General features: G+C 42.4%; 4 protein-coding genes across 5 annotated transcripts; 1 reads left to right on the top strand and 3 right to left on the bottom strand.

Moving 5' to 3' along the window:
• Positions 1 to 1782: 1782 nt before the first annotated feature.
• Positions 1783 to 9179, bottom strand: colgalt1a (collagen beta(1-O)galactosyltransferase 1a). The gene is made up of 12 exons (XM_071532408.1): positions 8861 to 9179; positions 6096 to 6206; positions 5884 to 6001; positions 5201 to 5335; positions 4884 to 5088; positions 4638 to 4757; positions 4389 to 4465; positions 4152 to 4258; positions 3900 to 4032; positions 3663 to 3790; positions 3366 to 3572; positions 1783 to 3254 (listed from the first exon to the last, which is right to left on the bottom strand). Exons 1-12 carry the CDS (start codon positions 9070 to 9072, stop codon positions 2987 to 2989), a joined length of 1821 nt encoding a protein of 606 aa, XP_071388509.1. The 5' UTR covers positions 9073 to 9179; the 3' UTR covers positions 1783 to 2986.
• A 143-nt stretch (positions 9180 to 9322) lies between these two features.
• On the bottom strand, positions 9323 to 12926 carry pgls (6-phosphogluconolactonase). Of its 2 annotated transcripts, none has more exons than XM_071532421.1 (6): positions 12865 to 12926; positions 12067 to 12353; positions 11880 to 11987; positions 11655 to 11756; positions 10179 to 10319; positions 9323 to 9992 (listed from the first exon to the last, which is right to left on the bottom strand). In XM_071532421.1, the coding sequence occupies exons 2-6, from the start codon at positions 12328 to 12330 to the stop codon at positions 9846 to 9848; spliced, it is 762 nt and encodes a 253-aa protein (XP_071388522.1). In that variant the 5' UTR covers positions 12331 to 12353; positions 12865 to 12926; the 3' UTR covers positions 9323 to 9845. The 2 variants fall into 2 exon arrangements, with proteins under 2 accessions (XP_071388522.1, XP_071388523.1); XM_071532422.1 differs by having other exon boundaries at positions 12869 to 12907.
• Positions 12927 to 16697: 3771 nt separating this feature from the next.
• On the top strand, positions 16698 to 21564 carry LOC139655116 (zinc finger protein 879-like). The gene is made up of 4 exons (XM_071532423.1): positions 16698 to 17055; positions 17929 to 18065; positions 19378 to 19483; positions 19569 to 21564. The coding sequence occupies exons 1-4, from the start codon at positions 16767 to 16769 to the stop codon at positions 20180 to 20182; spliced, it is 1146 nt and encodes a 381-aa protein (XP_071388524.1). The 5' UTR covers positions 16698 to 16766; the 3' UTR covers positions 20183 to 21564.
• Positions 21565 to 21894: 330 nt separating this feature from the next.
• LOC139655106 (gastrula zinc finger protein xFG20-1-like) lies at positions 21895 to 24384 on the bottom strand. Its single transcript, XM_071532404.1, has 4 exons — positions 24147 to 24384; positions 23905 to 24023; positions 23137 to 23242; positions 21895 to 23038 (listed from the first exon to the last, which is right to left on the bottom strand). Exons 1-4 carry the CDS (start codon positions 24382 to 24384, stop codon positions 22188 to 22190), a joined length of 1314 nt encoding a protein of 437 aa, XP_071388505.1. The 3' UTR covers positions 21895 to 22187.
• Positions 24385 to 24660: the final 276 nt, after the last annotated feature.

Genomic DNA, 24660 nt, shown 5'->3' with positions numbered 1-24660 from the left:
GTGATTTAAAGGTGCATTTTTTTGCGCAGACCACTATAAGTCCTATATTGCAGACGCAGATGTCTGCATCAATGCGTTACAGGAGTCTGCTGGTATAATTGCTGGTTTTTAGATATTGTGTTTAAGAAAGCAAAAATCGGCTATGTAGGAGTCTACTAGTATAATTACTGTTGGTTTTAAGTTACGTTGAGGAAGCCAATATACAAGATTTGTGTTGGCAGGGCCGTTGGCAGACCAAAATTTTGAGTGAGTTCCCAAAAACGGCTGTTTAAGGCCACTTTCTTGCATTTTTACAACAGATTGGCATGATTTATGTCCATCTGAACTGTAGAAAATGGCATTCTCCTTCAATTTCAGTAAACACAACATCCCAGTTATGTTAAAATTAGATGTAGGATTTTGCCAGGCAAGCCACCTCCTGAAGAACTACTGCGTGTTCAGAGTTTGAGCCGTGTTCAAAGCAACTTAAGCACGGCTGGATTTGCAGACACAGCTATATATAAAAGAACAGGAACAGAGGATTTTCTACAAAGTAGTTCATTAGAATACACAGCTCCAACTCCATGCAATTTCTTCTTCTTCTTTTTTTTTTAGATGTTGTTGGAGGGGTTGAGGGGTTCCATTGCACCTCTTAAATGTACTGGTTTGGTCACTTATGTTAAGTTATGATATTGGTTTGGATAGAAATAGGCTACATGTTTCTATTTCGTTTAGCTAGTGAGGGTGTGTGTTTGTGTCAATGTGACAAGTGTGTGTGTGTGTGTGTGTGTGTGTGTGTGTGTGTCACCTGACAGTCTTGTCGCTCTCCACGGTTCTCACTGTCTGGAATATTTCTCCACAGCAGTCAGAAGTCAAATGTCGACGGTATTAACTTCGGGCATGGAGATGATCCAGGAGACTGAAATGTCTGGACAGTTAAAATATGCATGAAAACACATGGAAATTATGAAATCACTGTAGGCCAATGTTATATATTCTGCACTGATGAATACAAACAAATAGCCCGAGTGGCTAATACATAGGCTAATGGGGTCCAGACGAACAACTGGGGAAGTCTATAATATCCAATAGGCTACAGCTGCTTACACTTCCTGATCAGTTGCAGTGGGAAATCGATCTCAACCCAAAAGAGACGTTTGATTCAACAGGCTGACAACTTGCCACAACGGATATCTAGAAGCTCATGCAATAGGCATAGTTTACAATATGAAACGTACATCTTCAAAAATGCATAACCTTTTCAACATTATTATAAAATGCTCGTCAGATAGTCTAGATGTTTTATTATATGTCTACTCCGGAGCACCGGACTTTTAACAAGCAGCCAACAGCGCCATAAAGTTTAGGATGATCCTTTGTTGAACCATTGTGAACTTCTTTCTAACCCTACCTGGTAAATGCAAATGATCTTATAAAACTTGTGCCGGTGTATGGGTTTGCCGTTAACTAGGGTTATTCAGCAATATGGGCTGTTACAGAAATTGTCAGTGTCTTTTAAATATAAACTTTGTTCTCAAGTGATACCGTTAAGTCTTTTCTCCTACCTCAAGTCTCTTGCAGCTATGAGCATCTTGTAAAAGGCCTACAGCATCCCAGTGTAAACTGGCACAACAGACATTCATGTTGAGAGCAGAAAGTTATTAACGATGTCCAGTTACTCATAAGGCCATAATAGCAGCTAGGGACAATGAAAGAAAAGGGTTTATACTAGCATGAGGATATGTATTAATCACAAAATCAGCATGTTTAAAAACAAAATATTTTATTATTTTTGAAGGCACAATGCACCAACGTTTTTGCACAAGCCATCCATGGGCCAACATCTCCCACTTCAATGCATCAACAGCCTCTGAAAATCAGCTTCTTAGGTGGTCCAGTGGCCCTCTGAGCTCAAACTGTGACAATAAATAACCCATAGAAAAGCATGATGATCCAAGCTTGACACATTTATCTTTTGCAGAGGCCTTTTAGCAAGTCCTGCACACCCAAAACTCTCACATTCAGACTTAACCGACCTGAAAAAGATTAAGAGCAGGCAAGTCTGGATTTGACCGTGAGGGCTCTTGTGGGAACTTAATTGCCATTTATAATGATGTACCTCCCATACCACAAAGTGTGAGGCGTTTACTGTGGCCGGTCTCGCCTATAACCATATCAGCAACTGGTTGGAGGCGTTAGTCTGGAAACTAACCAAAAGCAGCGCGGGCAATAAAAATCCCCAACAGCAATGCTATATACAGCAGCACTGTGAATCAACGATTAGGAGTTGACAGCTACTGAGCTGTAATTGCTTGTGCCTTTTGTTGCTTTGGTAAAGTTGTTCTTCAAGCATCTCAAGTGCTGGCTAATGATTATGCAAATGACAAACGTGATGAGAAAACATGAGAAAATGATAAAGATCAAAGTAAAGCAAAAACATGCAGATTTTCCTCCTCTTCGTCTTTTCGCAAGACACAAATACATTTAGAATAATAAACAGGTTAATTTTAGACATTAAAAGGTCTGCCTTGTTCAGTCTTGATTTTGCTCAGTGAAATAAAGCTATAATCAATTCATAGTCTTCAGAGACTGAGAGAGAACATGATTGCAATTTGCAGCGTTTTGTCGAATCAAGACAATGAAATGCAACTGTCCAATTAAGCTACTGAAATGTAACAGTCCAATTACATTATCTGCTGGTTCCATTCTGTATGACAGACAGAGGTTGGGTACTGCAAATGCCATTCCAAATGGCAAGTCTAGTGCCTTTATGAAGTTAAAACTAAAAACAGACAGCACAAAAGAAAATACATGATGATACAAGATGTAACTGATCCCTTTTTAACTTGTCACATCTGGATAAATTAAATCTCCCCACAAACTCTGATATCACATCCTTGCGATGATGCAAAATCAGAAATTTGAAAGATGAAAGACAATTGAAAAACTACAGCGGTTTGCCGAAAGCTCCTCTGAATCTCCCCGAGGCACCCTGTCCAGAACAGTCTCATAGCTCGTCCCGTGCCGTACTGTCCAGAGGGGACTGCAGGACGTCTGAGTTCTGGGCCTCTGTGCTGATCTCTGCCTGCTCCCGAGTCTTGCCTGAGCGGGCTCTGTCCCAGTCCGTACGGACCTTCTCGTTGTCCCACACAGTGGAGGTCTCGGTGTCGCTGATGTAGCCTGTGTCGCCCGTATAGTGGGTCGGGAACACCAGAAGAGGCTCTGCTGAAAAGGCCTTCAGGTCCCTAGTCTCAAACTGGTCCATGTAGTCAGAGCTGTGGGAAGAGAAGGAAATAATAACAAGATTAAAAAAAACACACAGGCAAAAATCCTGAACACAAATATTCGTTAGTTCTACCAGCTGGCGCACAAACACAGACACTTACACAGGGTGTTTATTGAACATGATGGGGAGAAACTCGTCCACCGGCAAGATCCTCTTTAGTGGCTCTGCATTCAAGAGCTTCTTGGCACCTTGTAATGAGATCATATAGCCTAGTGTCCAATATGAGTAGTCTGCCTCCACTAAGTTGTGTATATTTGGCACAGCTTTCTCTGGGTGATCCACCTGCATTCTTTTCCGACCAATGTAACTGGAAGAAAGAAATGGGTGTGAGAAATGTTTATGCATTTGAATACCCAGGAAAATTAAGGTTAAATTAATGTCAATAATACACACTCACATGAGGTCCCAGTCCAGCCCCTCGCTCTCTACCTCACTCATCAAGTTCTTCAAGCGACGTTTAAAGAAGATCTCGAAACGCAGGTCGTCTTCAATCACCAGGGAGGTGTGCAGACCCCGCTCCACAACCTAGGGCCAGACACAGATTAGTCAGTGACTCACCCATCCATCTGGGTCACAAATCTTCTGTTATATTTCTTATTTTTTTGGGTGCCTATGCATGGTGTCTGTGGCTGACCTCTTTCCAGATGTTATAGTGGGAAAGGAAGCACCCCAATTCTCCCTTAGTCAGTGGGCGGTCATGATAAGGGTCACTGTAGCCAGGCAGCATATGTATGCCCATAGAATGAATTTCACTGATATTCATTGCTCTGAAATGCCAAAAGAGAATGTATGTGAAAAAAAAAGAGTAATGAGACAGGGACAGACACCTGTGATTATCAAGTACTAAATAAGTGTGAAAGATTCTTTAAAAACAGGGTGAACTTACTTTCCATCCACAGCTGCAATGACCTTACAAGCGATCTCCTGCTCATACAATGTCCTCAGCATGCGGTCTCGGCGGTCAGTCCGCCTCTTCAAGTTTATCATAAACACCTGCACACAGGGCAAGAACCAAGCCATTCAATGTAATTCCAGATTTCTAACAGGAGAGGGAGGCATTCAGCACAGAAGTGGACAGAGGGCCATTTTTGCAGCTGCCATCTTCACGACACTCATTACTCACCTCGTCAAAGCCCAGTTTGTCTGGTTGTTTGCTAGGAACAGGTATGTATTTGGAAGGCATCACTGGGGGATTTCGCACTATACGGTGAGAGGGAAGATGGATGCAGAAATGGTATGAATGATAAATAGAACCCCATGCTGAGAGCTAACATTGGAAAAAGCAGTAGAAAGCAGAATGAGAACTTAAAGCCGGCGAAAAAAGGAGTCGGACGCAACCGTAAAGCCCTCAGTTTGAATGCATGCTACTCACCATTAACCTCCAACAGGGAATGCAAGAAGCTGTCAGCTTCATCATTCAAAGTATTGTGGGATCGTAGCGGCACAGGGAAGTAACCGTAGGTCTCTCTGTTACATACAAACATTTGCACATCTGCAGAGAGCAGAGCACAAAAAATGTTTTGTTAGTTTAGAGGAACAGAATTTGGATAATCAATGAAATCAAAAGCCAAATGTAACGAACTCTATATTGTGGCTTCTGCACTGTATTGTGCAATACCTGCCATACGAGCAGAGAAGGCAAACACAATGATGTCATCGAAAGCCCAGCTGTAGTCTGGGTGTGGAGGGTGAAAGGCCAGCTGTCTGGACGCTTCTTTTCTGAGGTCTATCAAGAAGGTGGAGTGGACCATGGGCACTGCAAAACAGCCCTTCCGCACCTGCTTCCTCATGGGTATGTAGGCAGGCGTGCGTTTATAGTAACCCTGAAAAAGACCAAGTTGATTCACAGTTCAGTGAGTGACTTGAGAGCATTCATTAAAGCAACTGAGCTCTTGACATTACACAAACACGCACACCCAAGCATCAAAACAGTACCTGGGAGGTCATGCCACACCAGAAGTTGGAATAGGCTGCGCGAGACTCAAGCATTGGGGCAATAATGGTCTTATTCTCACTGATGAGCTTCCAGAGCACATCAGGATTGGTGAGGAGGTTATCACAGTCCACCAACTAGAAAAGGAAAAGAGAAGAAATAGAGTAAATTGTGAGTGAGTAGAAACTAAAGTGTGTATGACAAACCATAAAGGAGGCTAAATGGAGCAACAGAAGTGAAAATTATGAAAAACAGAGGTGACCATTCATTTACATGGCAGTGACCAAGGTCTGTTTTCAAGGGAGAAGGCTGACAGCATTTCCAAAGACTGCAGGATAATTTCTAGAGCAAAATGATTTCAGTTCTGGATGTAGGCTACTCTGCTTTAAAATTATACCCTGCTGAACGTAGACAATGTGGGTTAGGCTAGAATACAAATAGAAATGAGCAAGAAGCTGTGTTTTAAAATACGATTTAAGCTGAACCAAGCTTTGTAGCAGTGTAAGAAAGGCTCCAGATGCTGTCATGCCGCTTTGGAATTGACCCTTGTACTTATTGTACTGTTGCTCTCATTGTACAGTAACTCGCTCTGGGTATAATCGTTGCCCTCATTCTTAAAAAGGACATGCTTTGAGTGTTATTGTTCCCTCTTTTGTGCCTGTAAGGAGTAGTCATGTAGACACACCAGGAAGTAGTCGGCCCACATCTCACGAGCCGACTCCAACGCTGCTTGCCGAAGCTTCATAATATACGCGTAACGGAGGTTCGTCCACTGCTTTGGGCCATCTTCATCCTCATAACCTCTGCAAGAGACATTTGGATACAAACACCAGTCAGTCTTTATTAGTTCTGTGAGAACTAATACAATTTCCACAGTAACACTAGAAAGTAACTGACCTGGGTTCCTCTTTTGGCCTCCATTCCACATAGTGGTAAAGGTTCTGCACCTTGACAAGCCAGTCACGCAGCACAGCTGTTGTGTTGTCCTCATTGTGATCAGTTGCTACCCTGTCAATACATTAAAACACAACTTCAGTGATCAGAATTTACTGTACTGTGCATCAGAAGGGGAGCATATTATCTACAAGCTAACAACAATGGCTGAATGTAGCACTAGTGCCAGACTGGATTCAAGTTGAGACAAGAGTTGAAAGACTATACCACTACTCAAATAACAATAGCCTACTGTTCATTTTTTGTAAGCTCATTGTTTGCAGCTGTGGGAACTAACAGAAGCATTGAATGATACTAACATTACAACCCAAAAACCATTGAACATCCGTTTGAATTTAGGGTAGGATATCAAGTATTTCCCAGCATTGAGGAAGCAGGAGAAGCAACATTATAGAAGTGAAACAGCTAGGTTTGCAATAGCCGAGAATGGGAAAATGAATGGAACTGGCTCAAGCCATGTGTGAGATGCGTGAAGACAAATATGCCAGCTTGCATGTTTGATCTAATTCTGCAGAGGCTCTAAATGAAGCCACGTGTTAAACTCAGAGTCATTCCATCGGCCTGGCTCTCTGTGTCAGGAAGGTGCGGGATCATATTACAACACATCCATGGCCTTCCTTTCTTCAGACATTTAGTGCACGGTTGGTCTCTAGTCATTGCTCCAAAACAGACACATCTGCAGCACAGTTTGTATCTTCCACAGGTGGCAGGCAGCCAAACCAGGCTCTCTGCACAGATATCACATGGATCTGTGAGAACACTGCAGCTCCTTGCTAAACCATTTCTCCCCTCACCCCCGATGTCCATCCTTCAACATCCTCAAACTCTGGATTACACCCAACCCCTGCCTCATGTTCGACTCAAACAACTCTTTTGCTTTTCAGATATTTGTTTAAAAGTCCAGGTTTCACTACTAGTGCTCTCAACAGGCATCTAGCAGTGGAATCTCCCTTACATTTGGTCTATCGTTGCTCCACTGAAGCAGAGATGTAGGCCTAATTGCAGACACCAAAGACGTAAATGACACTTGTGCCAATTCTGAGGCTGAGGCAATGGCATGCCTGCAAGTGGCTGCAACAAACTTAATAAGACTACAGCATGTAGTGTTTATAATGTCAAACAGCTGTTTGCATTTTGCCAGATGCAGCTTAATAAGCTTACAGAACATGTCCAAACAAAACTGTCCTCATGACACACAATTACATGTTTTCTACCCACCAAACAAGAGCAGGAACAATTGAACGATTTAACTTAAACAAAGACCCTCAATAGACTGAAACCCGTTCATCAAGTTGCTGAGTGAAGAGCATACCTCTCTCAGCCTGCCAGGCAGTCAGGCAAACTGCTCAGAGCGCTGAGGGAATAAGCACAGGTGGGCTGTTGGAGCATGTTGTTTGGTTATTATGTGAGAAACCCCTCCCATTTAGCTCCTTCAACTTCAACCTGCTCATCGCAGACGGATGTTTATGAAGTGTATAACATCCATTTGCACTTCCCACTTCATAATTGCTTTAGGAAGATAACTTTGTCAAGAATGACAGAAAGGTGGTAAAAATCCTACAGCACAAGTACTGTGAGCCGTGCTTCCCCATGTCTTACAATTAATGAGATGAAATTCTTGCTCTGTACAAAGAGGTTCTACTTTCTATAATGTAGGCTAGCATATAGAGTGAATATTGCAGGTTGCCCTGCCCCTAGACAAACTTTATTTGTCCCATTATATTTCCCTCAATCCTCCCTTAAGACAGAATTAAAGTGAATTTTGTATGTTTACTCCATCTGACCCACATGCACTCATGTCCTACTGAGGATCTGCATAACACTGAGGTTAGTTCATGTCTCACTACCTTTCAAATGCACTGCTATAGCACAGGGGTTCCCAAGGTAGGGTCCGGGGACCACCAGGAGTCCTCAAGAGGGCTCCAGCAAAATGAGGATTATTTAAATATATGGTTACTTTATTCAGTAGAAGTTAGCACAAGGAGAGAATGTATAGGGATACGTTTTCTCTCTCTCAGCTCAATCAGATGGCGGTCTGTGGCCTAAAGAGTATCTATTGGCGGTCCTTGGCATGAAAAACTTTGTGAACCCCTCCTTTAGTAGACTGAGAAGAGATCAAACAGTACGGATGGATGGACGGATGCAGACATCGCCCTAGGATTTGTCTGTAAACCAAATACCCACAACGAGGAATTAGCACCCCTCCTGGCCGCAAGAATCCCCTGCCCTCCTCCCCTCCACGTATACAGGCGATGAATGCATGGATCACCCGACTGAGTGACCAGAGGCGCTCATCGCGGTCCCTAACCTCTGCTCCAGACCAGCAAACTATAGGCACATGCCTGGCCTGACCTCGACGTTAATTCTTCGGCGTCTTCTTGCTTGGTTAAATGTGTAAAATATATTTCGATACTTTAACCAAAATGTGCACAGCTAATAACATAACCGCATACTAAGTTAGCGTTACTTGGTCATCCTCTGCGGGTCCACCCCCTTTTTTATTTCACCAAACGTAGACCGAAAAACAACAATGCACACTTTCATCAAGAACTACCATTAGTTTTAGGGAAAATCGTCCAATTTACAGAGAGCTGAAAACTTTTAAAGTTAACTGACAACAGGAACGTTAACGTTACCGTTACTCCTTAGCTAACTGTTAACTAGCTAGCTAGCAAACTGTAAATTAGATTTCCCAGTTCGTAACTTACCACAGTGCAACACGTTCCTTAGGGTAATTGAGACGCTCGATATTTCCGAGGAAATACGGCAAAGAGTGCTCCGAGTTTCGGCAGATGAGGGCGATGAGGACCCGGGGAGCGAGGAGCGGAGACTCGGGGCTCCAGCGCTCCTCCGCGAAATATCCCCAGGCAGGTCTGCAGCAGGACAGGAGCGTCAGGATCAGGGCGGCGAGTCCGTGCATTGCAAAACACACTATTATATTCAAAAAAAGAAAGTCGAGGTGGGCCGTGGAGAGACACACTGCTATAGAAAAGCCTCACGAGTTGTCTCTTTCTGAGTATACGAGGTCATCACAGATAGACAAAATATGCGCCGCAGCCCCTGATGTGACAACACTGCGAAGTTTAGCTTTAAAGGGGAGTGATCTACTGAGATCTTAAAGGGGAAGGACTAGTGAGCGTGAGTGCATTAAAAAATAAAGAACACAAATGTTCAGTTAACGTTTATTTTGAATTGCTAAAGGTTCAATAAAAATAGACGTTATTCTGCCAATAAAAGCAGTTTTTTAACAGTAGCTACCAACATGGTTGCTAAGCAACACAGGTTCCGGTATGAATATGATTTTTGTATGAGCATGTAAGTTATGCGGTCACAAGTGTGACCTTTATGTTTTTTGTTTTTTATTAATACATATTTTCATCATCTTTGCAGACAAGAAAATAAATCACTTTGTCCAAAATTGTCTTGAGAAAAAAAGCTGGACCTCTGATGATCAACACACACACACACACACCAACAGTAACGTTCAATCAGTGCCAACTCGAGCACTGAAATTACATTTGCCTCCTCAAATTTCCCCTATTGTTCACCCTTGATATTTATCTCACAGGCCTAGATAAACCATTAGCACTTCAAGTGAAAGTAGGAATGTGTCTTTTCCGGCGTCTTCATTCGCATTTTCAAAGCAATGTTGATTTGCTGCCTTTGTTCTTCAGGCCACGCAGATGGAAAACTCTACAGTTTAGCCCCTGAGTCTGGCCTCTCTACCTGGATAGTTAAGGAGGCAGCTGCTGGGTCGTCAATGAGCCAGAAGAGCTCGCCTTCGGTGGGGACGACACGAGCTGCTGGGAGAGCTGGACCCTCTCTACCCTCCAGCACTTCCTGCAAGAACAAGGTCACAGAGTTACAATGCCTATAATATTACATAGCTCATAATACAGCAGAGACGATGCAGAGCCCATCTCATGTCCATGCCGTGGATATGTGAGGGTTTTAAGTTCCCGAATCTGAAATGGTATTGTTCTGAATGTTGTGTATGTTCAATATGAGAGATGCGGCATGTGTTACCTTCAACACAGGTGCTTTGCTTCCCCCTGTTGATACAAAGGCCACACAGCGTGCCGAGTTCACCACTGGGAATGTCATAGTCACACGCTGTGGCGGTGGTTTGGGAGAGTCACTGATGGGGGCCACAATCTTCTCAGTTTCCTAAATTCGGGGTACACCCAAACCCAAACCGATCATCTATACTGCGTAATGTATACATAATGTATACACAGTCACCGGAAAAATGCCAGTGTGAGAACCACAACCTAAGACTACTTTGTAACTGACAAAAATAAGATGTAACATGAGGCAAAGTGATTTACAGACATGTAATGAAGATCCACATGGAACAACAGGGAATCCACAAGTTCAAAGATGTGCCACAACCTAAACCTATGAATGATCCATACATAGTTAGGGGAGTGTCTTGAAAAGTACAGGCATGACATACATCGTTCATGTGGACTAGCACATCGAGAACCACAGCAAAGACCAAACCCAGACATGCCTCCAGACCTTAATTAGTGGGCCTATAAGAATCAAATTGAATAATGTGTTTCATATGTCTACTGTAGAAAAAAAACCCACTCCATTTCTATAACTGAAAATTAATATTTACAGAAGTATTTGCAGGATGCCCAGAACCCTTCAACCTAATTTAAGGAGATTCCTAAAATAGCATGACATTTGTCCAGCATGATTAACATCCAGATGTTCAAATATAGTTCAGGACAGTCTGTTTTGGTATCATACACAGAGTCAGCAAAATATAAGGAACATGTATTGATTTAATCTATTAAATCCTCTTAAGTCACAGATAGATGTATATGAAAGAGAGGAGGCAGGTTAAAGAGGGATTTTGAAGCCATGGATAGGTCAGAAGGAGCAATATTAGAGTTCCTAAGATTTTGTACACTCAGTGTCTGATCACTGCAACAACTCAACGTACGTAACTGTTCAACAAACTCAGGAGAGGTTGTGCTCTATTACGAGTATAAATTAAGACTGCACAATTAATACTGTATGCATATATAACGATGATAGTTAATAATATTCTACAATTAACCATTGTAGAATATTGGCATTCTGGCAATACTGAAACATTTCCTTTCATTTAGAATGTCTTCTGTACTTTAAAATAGTTAAGATGTTGATATAAGATGCAAAAAGAGCAGTACATTTTGTCCCTCAAATCATTAAACCTAATCTAGCACATCTAGCAAAATAATTGGGATTATCATTTTAGTAATAATCATGCAGTCATGGGAGAGATACTACAGAAGCTAATTGGGACCTATAAACTGGAACTTATCAAAGACTATGAATTTAGGAAAGACTAGATAGGAATAGCATGTTAAAGGCCTTAATTATATCCATATGGAGAAACGCCTCTTTGAGCTGCATTTTCTTTACACACAGGAACCGATGGATGGGAACGTATGGATCATAAAACATTGTGTGTGGTGCAAGTTCAGTAAAGATAAGCATGGCTCTCACCTCCAGGAGAGGGTGGTCTGGGAAGAGGGAACATGTATGTCCGTCAGGCCCCATGCCCAGCAGCAGCAGGTCAAACACAGGTATGTCATCGTCTGGGAAGGCCTGTGTGTTTAAAAGCAGCACAACACTCTTTCAGCAACAATAAAGTCTAAGAACCCGTGCCTCTTGGGGCCAGAGCTTGTCACAGTACGGTGGGAAGTTATAGGATGTAACAAATGTCTGCACCTCCTTCAGTTTGCGGCTATAATCCTCAGCACACTCCTTCACTGGCAGAGAGGAGTCGATGGCCAAGATCCCACTATCAGGGATGTTGATCTTGGAAAACAACTGATTCTGGAAAAGCAGCAAAAGCATTAATTATTACTCTGGCCTGATAGGACAACAGACATTAATCTATCAAAGAAACGAATACCTTGTACAGCCCATAGGTGCTCTCAGGGTCATCGGTGGGAACCAACCGCTCGTCGCAGAACCCGGCAACCCACTTTCTGCAGTCCAAGTCCGGCAGGGCGGGCAGCTCCTTGCCCAGCATGGACACAAGGCTGCCTCCGGAGAGGCCCAGGGTGAACCGGCCACGGGAGGAGACGGCCTTCTGAGCCCGGGACGCCACCAGCCGAGCCAGCACCGGGCCGAGCTCCGCCGAGGAGGGGAACACCACAACTCTTCTGCCAGCCATTACTCTACTGTCTGAGTGAAGGACTGGTTGGACAGGGACAGGACAGACTTGAGCAACATACAAGGAAGTCAGTTGCCACACAGTTTTGCAAGTCATCATGTATCTGGAAAGAGTAGCACTCTCAGTCTTCTAATAAAGTACATAAGCAGCCTATTGTTGAGAAGCTGGGTGTTGTTAAGTTAAGCTATACCAGTAATCCTAACTAATGTAACCGTTAACTAACTACTATTTACTATGGTACTATTGTTTGAGAGTTGTAAATCGGCCTGGACTATGGTAAATGGAGCAAATTAGTGCTATTGGGATGCTGACTTCATGGAGGGTCCCTATACTGTCAAGTGTATGAGGTCGGGGATAAGGCTGCTAGCCCCTACTGAGCCAACAGCATGTTGCATTAACCACTATCGGTAATATAATGGGAAAAAACGAGGCTTATTCTGGAGAGCTCAAACAAACCTCCGCATTAGCAACACGAGGCAGCATCTGACATATGAATACTAACGCTACAGTTTTCAGAAAATGAAGTTTCTTTACCCACTGAGGATTTCAAGAGGAGGGTATCATGAGGAAGATTTTCTGTCGGCAAAGTAATCCGATTTTTTACTTCCTGAACCGAATTTTCATTAGCCAATCACATTCTGACTTCAGACCACGCTGCATTCTGGTCAGTGGAGTTCAAGATAGTACGTAGAGGGACATAAAAGTTAGCTTTTCGACTGACTTAAAAAAAAATCTCACGCGATGAATAATATACTTTCCTTGATCTTTTGAGTGTTTTACAGAACACTGATTGATGGTGAAGTCAATAAAAGAAGATATAATCAATATAAAAGACCGTGCTTGTGATGCATCCTCCCACCCGGTAGATGGAAACAATGTTGCCATTTTTTCAACACTGTAGTTTGGAGACACACACACACGCTCATCTTGTAGGCATGCATACATATCGCTTATCGTTTATTACAGTGTAGATATCTGGCAGTAAATATCACCTCTCCTGACTGTAACAACCCTTCTGCTCAGTGCGTGTTGTGTCGCTATCGGAAACCATGTCGACAGTCTTCTCTTTCCAGTCACAGCTCGTCTCCATCATGGATGCATTATCAAAAACAGCTGTGCTGGAAATAAGCAAACTGGTCGAGATCGAATCAAAGATGCTGAAAATAGAGATAACTCGAGGACGGAACGAGATTGCCTCGCTGACAGAGAAACTGCAGCTGATGGAGAATTTGCTTTATATTGCACAAGGGCGCAGGCAGGAGGCAGCAGGACGCTCCATAACAGCCAGGCTGAGAGACGATTCAGAAAACAGTTGTGGGAGACAGGAGTCAAACAGGACAAGACCTGCAATAAAAAGGTAGGCTGGCTGACTCCTATGTATAGCCTGTAGAGAGTAGCTGTGTCTATACTGGCACTGTAGCAAAATATGTCTCCATCATGACCTTTGCTGTCAACTACCTGGTTGATTTTTCATCTAACCTGGAGTTTATTGCATCCTAGTGAGAGTCCATGGGAAAGCATATGTTCCTCCACTGAGATGAGTTGTTTGCATCAAAGAGAAGAGCATTCTGCAGCTGAAGTAAGTTCTGCACTGATCATAATATGTCATGTTGTTGTTTTGTCATGCTCCTGTGTGATGGTTGCCTTTCATAATACTGTTCTCTCAGCAGCTCCCAAATCCAGTGAAAGAGCAGCCTGAGCTGATAGTGGTAAAGGAGGAGCCATCAGAGGTAGACAGCAATAGAGACAACGGAACAGAGCGAGACAGGACAAGTGAGAAGAGTGAGTGTTGCGTTGATGTTTGGGTTGTGCAACAATGTATTACAACAGTGTACCGACTGTCAAACAAGTCCCGAGTGCATGGATCTTATTCAAGAAACTACTTTGCATCATAGAATCTGTTTTACAAATAATGCTCCAAAGTTTAATATGCTTATGTGCTCTCAACAGGAAGTGAAGTGGTCACAGATGCCCACAAGAGGAGTTCAGATGTGATCCAGTGTCCCAAACCCATCTCAGAACAACAACAGCCTATGTTTACTGAGAGCTTTGTGACCCCGAGCAGCCAGTCGTCTGTAGCTGGACCAGGGAGGCAGGAAACGCAGTGGAATCCACCTGCACACCCAGAGTTTCAGAGCGCACAGCTTACACCTGCTGCACACACAAACCTAGAGGCTGGGAAAAGCTTGGGTCGAAACCTTGCCTCCCAAAGCCTAAGCGTGGCAAAGAACATGAAGATTCACAGCTTGAGGAGCTCGGCCGCTAAGAGGTTCGGCTGCTTGCAGTGCGGCAAGAGCTTCAGATGTTTTAGCCAGCTTGAAATACACCAGAGAAGTCACACGGGGGAGAAACCGTTTAGGTGTACGCTGTGTGGAAAGCGATACGCGCAGAAAGGGCATCTGTACACACACCAGCGCACACACACTGGGGAGAAGCCATACCGCTGTCCTATTTGTGGAAAGGGCTTTATTCAGAAATGCACTCTCGATATGCATCAACGCACACACACCGGAGAGAAACCTTTTGTTTGTATCAAATGTGGCAAGGGATTCACAAAGAATTGCAATCTGAAAAAACACCTGGCAGTGCATATAGATCCTAGTGTGCACATGTATGGCAGTGAATCTAGAGCGCCTATATTTAGTGGGACAACCAGACATGGAACCACTTCAAACATTGCTGTCGGTCAAATGTAATTTCTTCCGCTGTGCAACTGAAATATTATTTTATGCATAATAAAGCTATCTTTGTTTCAGATTTGAGTGCTAGACAATTGTGTATAACCCACATTTACTTCCATCATGTTCTATTGTGATGAATAAGCAACATGTGGATCTGCTGGTATGGCAGTCTATGCTGTCAATCAAGTGAGTTCTCTGCTGCTTATATTTAAACCTTCCAATCCTCATCTCCCTCCATAGAGTTTAATGGTTCCCATCCCATGCTGTCCGAAATGTATATTCTACACTTTAATGCTACAGTATTAATACACAACGCCTAAGTGATGGGAAATCCAACACTTTTTTGTGAATTGACTCTTTCGAACTCACTCAGTTAAACAACAGATGTTAAGGTTTATCCAGCTCACTGTGATCAAATACCGGTAGTGTGGGTCAGACAAAACAGATGTACAAATGTATCAATGAATAGGAATCAAAATCGTATGGCAATGCTGCTTCTAAGCTGCTCAGATGTGGCTGTATACAGCAGCTTAGAGCCCTGCATGTAACAATATTACAATTTTCATATTTTACAGGGAATAGTGGTCACCAGGTCTACACTTTTTTCAGAGGAGAAAGGAATATGGACATAGTTTACTCAAGTAGAAGTACTGGTAGCATACTTGAGTTACGTTTTATTCAAGTCAGAGTTAAGTACTAATATGGACAGTTTTTGTAAGGGTAGCTCACAATCAGGTTGTAACCATAAACACCTAATTATGAGGAAACGTACCAAAGTTGATGTTAAACAATTGTTCAACAATTGAGCAACAATCATTTAGACTTTGTGTGTGTTTAACTCCCCAATTAATTAATCAGTCAATCAGTCATCAGCGAGTCAGTCAGTCCAACAATCAGTCAACCACAAATTACTTGTTTTGTGGACAATGTTCTTTCATTTGATGAGTAATTACCAGTCCAAGGTTTGGGGGGGGTGTCTCTTTGTAGCTTATTTCAATAAGGCTTTGTATTATTTGGACTAGGAGTAACAATTTTAGTAGCTAAAAGCAGCAGTGGGTGAGAGGTTAGCGAAGTGGGCTTGTGACCAGAAAGTCGCTGGTTCGATTTCCCAGACTGGTTGGAAAATATGGATGGGGGAAGTGAATGAGTAATGCTTGCCCCATCCCTCAACAGTTACTGTCAAGGTGCCCTTGGGCAAAGAATTTTACCCCTGAAGCTGCGGTTGTACTAGCTCCCAGGTGTGAATGTGAAGCAGAGCATTGAAAAGAGCGAATCTGCCTAGTTGTTTTTATCCCTGGGGATAAATAAAGGTTTAAAAACGTACAGGCTTTTCAAAATGCTCAGAAAATTGTCATTGCTTTCAGAATCTACTCATGGACCTTCACCAGAGTTGTTGTGTCCAGCTGTTTTAAACCTCTGGCTGTTCTTAATTCAAAGTGCCAATATCAGCTGACACCATGTTGTTGTTCAAACTGTCCCGATAAGGCATTCAACTAATATACAGACTTCCACATGCAGCTTTTATCATCTAATTTTTGTTAGCTCGAACCCTCCTATGAGTTACTGTTCATGGGTCCCCGGGTAATCAGGTTCTCTGATTGGATCAAAATGAAAGATTCGTCCACGACGCGCACATTGAGGGTTTGCCCACAATTCCTTGCGGCAGAGAGAGAACCGATCACTGGACTCAGAAGTAGCGTCGCTACGCAGGAAATCTTGCCAAAATTTCAAAATATTCGGTCTCTCTCTGTCAACATGATGTGCGACACCACAAACAGAAGTTTCCGCACGCAGTTAGCAGCCATTCTGGAAAAGCTAACGAAGGCAGCCTTGGCCGAAATAAGCAACCTCGCTGATGAATGCTCCTCCGTCCTCCACACCGAGATATCCCAACACAAGACGGAGAACGAGGCGCTGAAGAATAAATGTTACTCACTGGAGGTCCAGCTGAGAGCAGCGAGGGAGGTGCACAACTATCCTGCAAACCCCGACACCCTCCACCGTCGGCAGACTGGTGGCCAGGGCGCAGAGAAATTTGGCCGAGGTTTGTGTTAGACGCTACAGAGGCTTGGATAGCAAAGTAGAAAGTAACGTCTTGTCTGGGAGTTTAACCATCGTTATAACTGTTCATTCTCCTCAGGGATGTAGCCTATAGTGGAGGCTACACCCACCTCAACTCAATTTACCCACCTCTTTAGTCTTAATGATGTAAGTTCATACACACACCATAGAAAGCAATATCAAACCGGTGTAAATTAGATTAGCTCAGATGAAACTTTAATGGTTGCCATGGGGAAATTGGGTCGTTCCAGCAGGATAAGAATAAAATAAGTCGAGTATTGAGGATATAATGTGTGGAGGAGTTTTATGAAGAAACTCAGTATGGTTGGGTGTGCTTCAAGTATCAAGTTGTGCATATGGGTACAGCATACAGAGATCAAGCAAGTCTAAGGTCTGAGGCTGTGCACTAACGGATAAAGAGGCCATTTATACAGTGGGATAAACAAGTCCATGGGAAAGTACCGATAAGGAAGTAAGCTAGCAGTTACAGAGAGAGAAAGTACAGCATAACTTTGTAAAATGTAGTTGCAAATAAGATAAGGTCATGTGTAACATTACACTAGAAATGCAACAACAGATCATATCGAGAATACTACAGCAAATAAATAAAGATAAAGTATCTTTGTTGACAGATATTTCACGTCAGCAAGTGTGTATTGTTAGCTGTTCACATTATCAGGTGTACAGATGGAATATGTATATGTACAGAAATGTGTGTAAGTCCTGGCTCAAATTAATGCTTTTTTGAAACTATAATTGATCTTGGTGTATACTGGTGGTGGCTTTTTGTTTGATCGAGCAGCTGGAGGTTCACCCGGCGGTTTATTTACCATTACGTCCCTGGTTCTCTTTCCAGAGCAGCAGCAGCCTTCTCCAGCCATCGAGGGTGTTTTTGGAAAAGACTGGTGCATGGACCTGTGGAGAGAAGAGAAACTGCCCCCTCAGAGGAAAGAGACACTGGAGTCTGCTGCTGTGAGAGACATGGGACCACAGGTCAGCAAATAATTTGGCTTTTGATTATAAAATCTTTGATCTACTTATAGTCAGTTACAGGAGTATTTCCCCCTGTTGATTCAGAGAAATTCTTAAATTAACAGGTACTGCAGGAAATAAGACAGAGAGCGAAGCCCAGTTCCAGTTCAAATTACCCCTGCTTCCATTGCCAAAACTATTTTAGAGGGAACACAAGAAACTGAGAACATTAAGAAAAAAAACCTCAGTAAATGAGCGGATGCGGATATATAGAAAACAGGGGGTCCATTTTTGTGTCACATTTTAGAGTGGTTTCTCTCAGAGTAATAACAATAGCTCCATCCACAGGACATGAGTGGTTACTGAATCACTGCCTGAAAACTGACAGTTTGAGCATGAATATGGTGTATACTATCTATATGACAACATGATAGGACATAATGATAATACATTCTTGGGGAAAGACATGGAATATCAGGGGATTTTTTTTTAAATTGCCACTTTTTCTATCAAAATGTTTAGGAAAAGGGCCTGGAAAACAGTTTATTTTAAGCTATGACCCCACTAATAATTCATGTGTTTAGGTAATAAAATATTGAAAGAGTAACTGACATAATGAGTAAGTCCTGGTGAGCCCTGTTTGGCCTTGTAGTGAAACCCAAACTAATTATCCCTTTAAAACCTTTCTGAGCTGCAAAACATCACACGTCAGGAAGAAATATAAATTGTTTTTAGGCCACAGAAATGCTCTGCCAGTCATGGATAATCAATGAATTTGCATCAGGTCTCAGGTGGGAATGCTTACTTGGGGGAAACCGCTGTATAAATAAACAAGACTAGACATTGAAAGTGGTCTTTATTTTCTCTATCTGTATCCTCTGTTACCAATAGGGCTGAACAATTAATAGAAATTTTATGGAAATTGCAATATGGCTTACTGCAATTTTCAAATTGCAGGAGGCGCAATATTGTTAAAGGCGAAATGTGTGTCAAAATACCATTTTAAATGAAATATTGTGGTGCTGCAGAGATGTCCTGGCCTACACATCATATTCTACAGACTTAAGAAAACATCTTTGTTTGGTACAGATCCCCGCAAAAATCACACCATAATCATTTTAATACGTTTTTCAATGAAAATGAGAATAATGATGTAAAAATGATCATTCCCTCTAATATCGCAAATCATATCGCAATTGCAATATCAGTCAAAATAATCACAATTAGATATTTTTTCAAAATCGTTCAGCCCTAGTTACCAGCAGGTGAGCTGAGACGACTGAATGGTCTTTGTCTGTGTTCAATACTGTTTGTCACATGCTTTAATTGGTAGGCAATAGACCTGATAGACGGAGAGCCTGATCTCATCTTCGTCAAAGAGGAGACATATGACGATCAGCCCATCGGCCACCAGATGAGGCTCACGGATAACAGAAAGTGTAAGTTGGGCTTTTGTTAAAAAATATACATGTTGTGATCCCAACCGTTTCTGTGATTTAGGTTTTGTTTATTCTAATTTGACAGGTGTTGCAAGTTTTGAGGAGGACGGTGCACTTCACAGAACTGTCAATGAGCTGCGGCTTCACCCGGGGGATTTAAACAGCTTCCCGATGACTGCTGGCAGTCAAACGCAGCAAGGCACGCAGCCAACACTTATGGACAACTTAATAGAAGACGCAACACTGGGTACTCTGGTTGACGGTGCAAATCCTGCTTCAGCCATTGGTGAATACTCGGACTATATGAACAATATGCACATGAACGCAACCAAAGAGCCGGCCTGCCAGCCGAGACCTTCGAAGGCATCAAAGCAGTTTGAGTGCTTATTCTGTGGGAAGGTGTTCAACTATCTGAGCAGTTTGAAAGTCCACATCAGGCGACACTCTGGGGAGAAACCGTTCAGCTGCACAGTTTGCGGGAAGCGGTTCGCTCAGAAAACGTACCTGAAGCTGCACCAGCGCGTACACTCCGGGGAGAAGCCCTACAGCTGTCCGGAGTGCGGCAAAAGTTTTTCCCAGAAAAGCTCTCTGAACATTCATCTACGAACACACACCGGGGAGAAGCCGTACAGCTGTGTGGACTGTGGGAAAAGTTATGCATACAAGTACGGTTTTAATCAACACCAGTGTTTCAATTGATTAGCTAAACCTCATTAACCTCATTTGTGGTTGGTGATACATCCAACTGTGACCAGAACTGAGAAGTTTTCCACTAAAGTGCTCTCAACATTGTAGTCCAAATCGTGCCAGTTTGCCTATAGAATACTCAAACGGGGAGGAGAAATGTAGATGTTAAATATTCAAAGTGAACATAGGGGCCAGCTGTTTCATATCAAAGCATGTTTTATTGACAGCCATGTTTTTCATTTATATGAGGTAAATAAGTGTTTCAAATGTAAGACGTGTTGTCAAATGATGTGGTATTCATCCGCCCCCCAGCAGCAGCCCAAAAAAAGTGAAAAGTCTTCCCACTCTTATCACATCAACTCATATTTCAGTTGGTATTCATTAATTTGAGCCTGGCTGTATCAGTAAGTTCAACCTCACGTCTAGTCTGAAAGCATGTAAGTTGGAAAAGTGGATAAGCTGTGTTCTTCATGTTCTTGTTTCTCCCATATAATGAATCCATAATGAATCCTGCCACTTAAGTCTTCAACAATTTGATTATGCTCTCAACAAGTCAAGATCAGATTGTCATTGATCAGACAAGTTTGCTAGAAACATCGCAAAACTTAATTTTGTAGGGTTTTCAGTGACTGTTAGTATATGTATAAGGGATTATCCAAACTCTGTGAACTGAAAAAACTCCACTTTGAATTCCTCCACTGCATGTGTTTATAGGGTTGGTGTAAAAGCTTACACATACACCAGTCTTATGCTTCAATTCACAAAAGACAGCAGACCCATGTAAAAAGATGAGAAAATAATCATATTGGATAAGTGCCCCGTTTTGCACACAATTCTGTTTAGAATGTAAACTACCACTTCACATCTAAAATAAAGTAAGTCTTTCTCACTCATTTGGCTCATACCCCTCACCACACTGCCATTTTACATTATCTATAGGCCATTTCCCACTTCTTGGCTTTAGGCCTGGTAGAAAATGAGGTCTCTCTCTTTGAAAAACATGACTGTTATCAATAAATGCTGACGTGAAATGGTCACATAATGTTCAACTGACTGAAGGGTTCCAGAAACTGTTCTGGTCGAAATAACATCCGTATTACTGTGTCATTACTGTAGCTAGACAAAGTATGTATTGTCTATGGTGTCCAAGCTGTGTTCAGATATCTTAAGTGTATACTGTAAGGATAACTTGAGTTCCGAAGCATCACTCGTACGTTTTGTTTTTTCACAGAGTTGTCTTTTTCAAATGTGTGAAATGTCAAGTTTCATTGCTTTTCTAAATGTTAAACATTTCAATTTAAGAGATTACATGTCATGCTTCTTATTCTGTAAATTGTCATCATGCCCAGACGGAGCAATTATCTGTACTGTGTACCTATCCTACCTGTGATAATGTCCATCACCTGAACAGACCACACTGACCCAATTGAGTTATCCCTGTTAAATTATTTTTTCATCTCACCCAAGTCCATACATACAATCTTTATAAAGCCCTCTCAGACTTGGGTTGTTGAAACGCAGATGATTCCATTCACATATGAAAATACTACACTGATAAAATTGATGTCCACTCAAGCAGGAAGTATTCAATGAATTCTTTAAGTTCAGAACAGCTGGAATTTAGATAAGGAAAAAAACCCACTTTCTAGAAAGTGGAAAGTGCATTATCCAAGAAATTCCAAAACTTAACAATCTTCAGGTCCACAGTGTCGGTATCTGTGTTTTATTGTGAAGACAGAAGAAAAAGTAGGACTACTGTCATTAACTGAAACACTGAAGAGCTAAAACACTGCCTTACTGGAAAATACCAATGAACAATTTGAAAAGAAAAGAACACTTCACACCACACAATGGCAGAACTCCTGAAACAGAAACTTTGTAAGCACTAAATTAAGGATTACAAGTCAATACAAATGATATGATCACTGCCTGTATGCTAACGTGAAGACATACATGATGCATTCAGATTAACATTGTTATTGATCTTGTCCCACAAGCAGGTAACACATTGCAGACATCAATGTTTTATCTGTTTTCTAGCTCTGGCTGTTTCCCCCTCCACCTCCCTGTTTCTGTGAGCCATTAAATGGTGATTGAGGTTCACCTTTTGTGTAAAGGTTTTTCCACATTTACCACAGTGGAACGGTCTCTCGCCAGTGTGGATGCGGAGGTGACATTTCAGATTGCCTTTCTGGGTGAACCTTTTCCCACATAATGTGCACCTGTGGGGTTTCTCTCCGGTGTGGACAAGGTAGTGTATCCTCAGAGCAGATGGATTTGTAAAGGACTTCCCACACAACTCGCACGAGTTTCTGATTCTCTGAGAGGCAACCGGAGGCACGCAGGTGTGTGTTTTGAATTTGCTACTGTGAGGGAGATGCTGCTTACAGATTTGGCAGAAGTTTGATTTGTGTGTTTTCATGTGGCGTGTTAGCGTGCCCTTGTGGAAGAACCTCCTGCTACATATTTCACAAGTGAATTTGTCTTTCTTTGTGCCACTGGTGGTTTGTAAATGAAATATATTAAAGCTGTCACGTGTGTCTCTGTCAGGAGCAGTGTTGTTTTCAGAGTCTGCTGGTAGTGTTTGCTGTTCGTTTTGGCTCATCGATGGTTCCTTTTGACTTTCTTGAATGAACTGTACACCATCCTCCTCCTCCACCTCCTTCTCCTCCTCCTCATCGATTGGAATGATGTGTGTACTGTACACCTCCTCTGCATCGTTGATGGATATAAGCTGCATGGAAGGTTCTCCGAGGCCACCTGCAGACAAAAGCTGTTCTTCCTCCTGGTCAAATGACAGCCTGCTGTCGTCAACTGAGAGCTCAATGGACAGCTCTTCTGCTTCCTGAGCCAGGCATTCTTCATGTTCTATTGCAAAAAGATACAGGAAACAGACACTGAGATAGCATCTGAAGCTGGTAGGAGTACGGCACTACCTCATGTCAATGCCTCTTCGTTCTCTTTACCTTCTGTGTTCAGTGTTTCCTGTGGGCAGGTGCTCGCAACTTCCTCCTCATAATCTTCTTCTTTGATTTCAGATACAGTGATTTGATCGGAGAATGGCACCACTGACTGCAAATTAGATAAAACAGAATGTAAAACTCTCATCAGACACGACAGCAATGTTGCTGAGTGTGTTTTCATGCTTTCATTATTTAGGATTCTCCAGTATTCAATGTTTGAGTTGGCTCATTTTTATCTCGCTTTTTATTAGCTCTTTAGGTGATACAATATGTCATACAATTTATAATATATGAGTTGGCTCATTTACAACAACATGGATGTACTCTTATTCCTGATGATGTGAAATCTGAATTAGTTGTCTTGGACATCCCGGTGTTAGTCAGGATAGCAGAGCATGTATACACTCCCTTTCCCCATGTACTGTTGCTTTTCATGGTGTGCAATAACACAGCTTCCATTGTAATATTCAGAATATGAATACTTTTCCACAGGTGTGAATGTGATTGTAAAATGTGTACAACACCCCAGATGTGTTTTTATTCCAAATATGAGAACTGGGATAAAGCAAAATGATTTTGGATACTGAGGCATGTATTCTTGTTATTGTACTGTTGTTTTTTGTGGTCTTCAAACAGCTTGTCCTCACACTTAAACCAGGATGTGAGCTGTTATCCGGAATGCTGGGTGCATGTAAACACACTTCATAAGTTCTGAGGTCCATAATGATATCAAATATGTAATACCTAGGTCTAGGTCAGGATCCCCCTCACCGTTTCTGAGCTCTGTGTTGAGTATCTGACTGTTTCCAGACTATATGGGTTGCTGTCGTTCCACAAATCCATACACCAATCCTTCCCAAATATTCCTTCAATGGTCGGAGGCCCAGTTACTGAGGAAAAGTCAGATGAGCTGACTGTTAGATCATACCATTAAAAACAGAAGGCAAGTTGACTGCTACTGTTATTATTATCTTTTGAGCTAATGTTACCGTGTAACAAAACTAAGTAGATACCGTGTCCAGCCCTGTCTCTGGACCCTCCAGTAGTTTGTACACCTACTGTACGACAACTTTGAGACAGCTTGGGGCCGTCGCTTCTCACGACCGTCAGCTCGCACTGCAAACTGCTCAGTTTATCTGTCAGGGCTGCATTAGCAACCAGGAGCCGGGATAACTCCGCCCGGAGCCCAGCCGAGTCTTCATCCACCAGCCTGCACACCTGAGTCAGTGCAGACCTGACCATCGTCTCCATGATGCAGGAGAGCTGTGTGTGTAAAGAGAGGCTGTTTGACATCGCTGCTGCAACTGCGACCCACTTAACTAGCTAAAGAAAGCTAATTAGCGGTTTTGTTTCCCTAACCATTAAAAAGTTCAAGAAACGAAACAATTCATATGAAAAACGAACACAAGGATTTTAGGTAGCAAATTATGTAGTGCGGCTATTTTTTCTTCGAGCAGAGGGGGACCCAAATAAATGTAACAACCGTGACGTACCTTCCGGCGGACGTAACTGGTCAGCTGCGTTGTA

The sequence above is a fragment of the Centroberyx affinis genome, unplaced genomic scaffold (assembly GCF_046629955.1).
Source record: "Centroberyx affinis isolate AG114_WGS23_722 - 3 ecotype Tasmania unplaced genomic scaffold, CSIRO-AGI_Caff_v1 ptg002188l_1, whole genome shotgun sequence".
Classification (NCBI taxonomy): Eukaryota; Metazoa; Chordata; class Actinopteri; order Beryciformes; family Berycidae; genus Centroberyx; species Centroberyx affinis.
The sequence above is the reverse complement of the archived record's forward strand: the minus strand, read 5'-3'. Positions and strand labels throughout refer to the sequence as shown.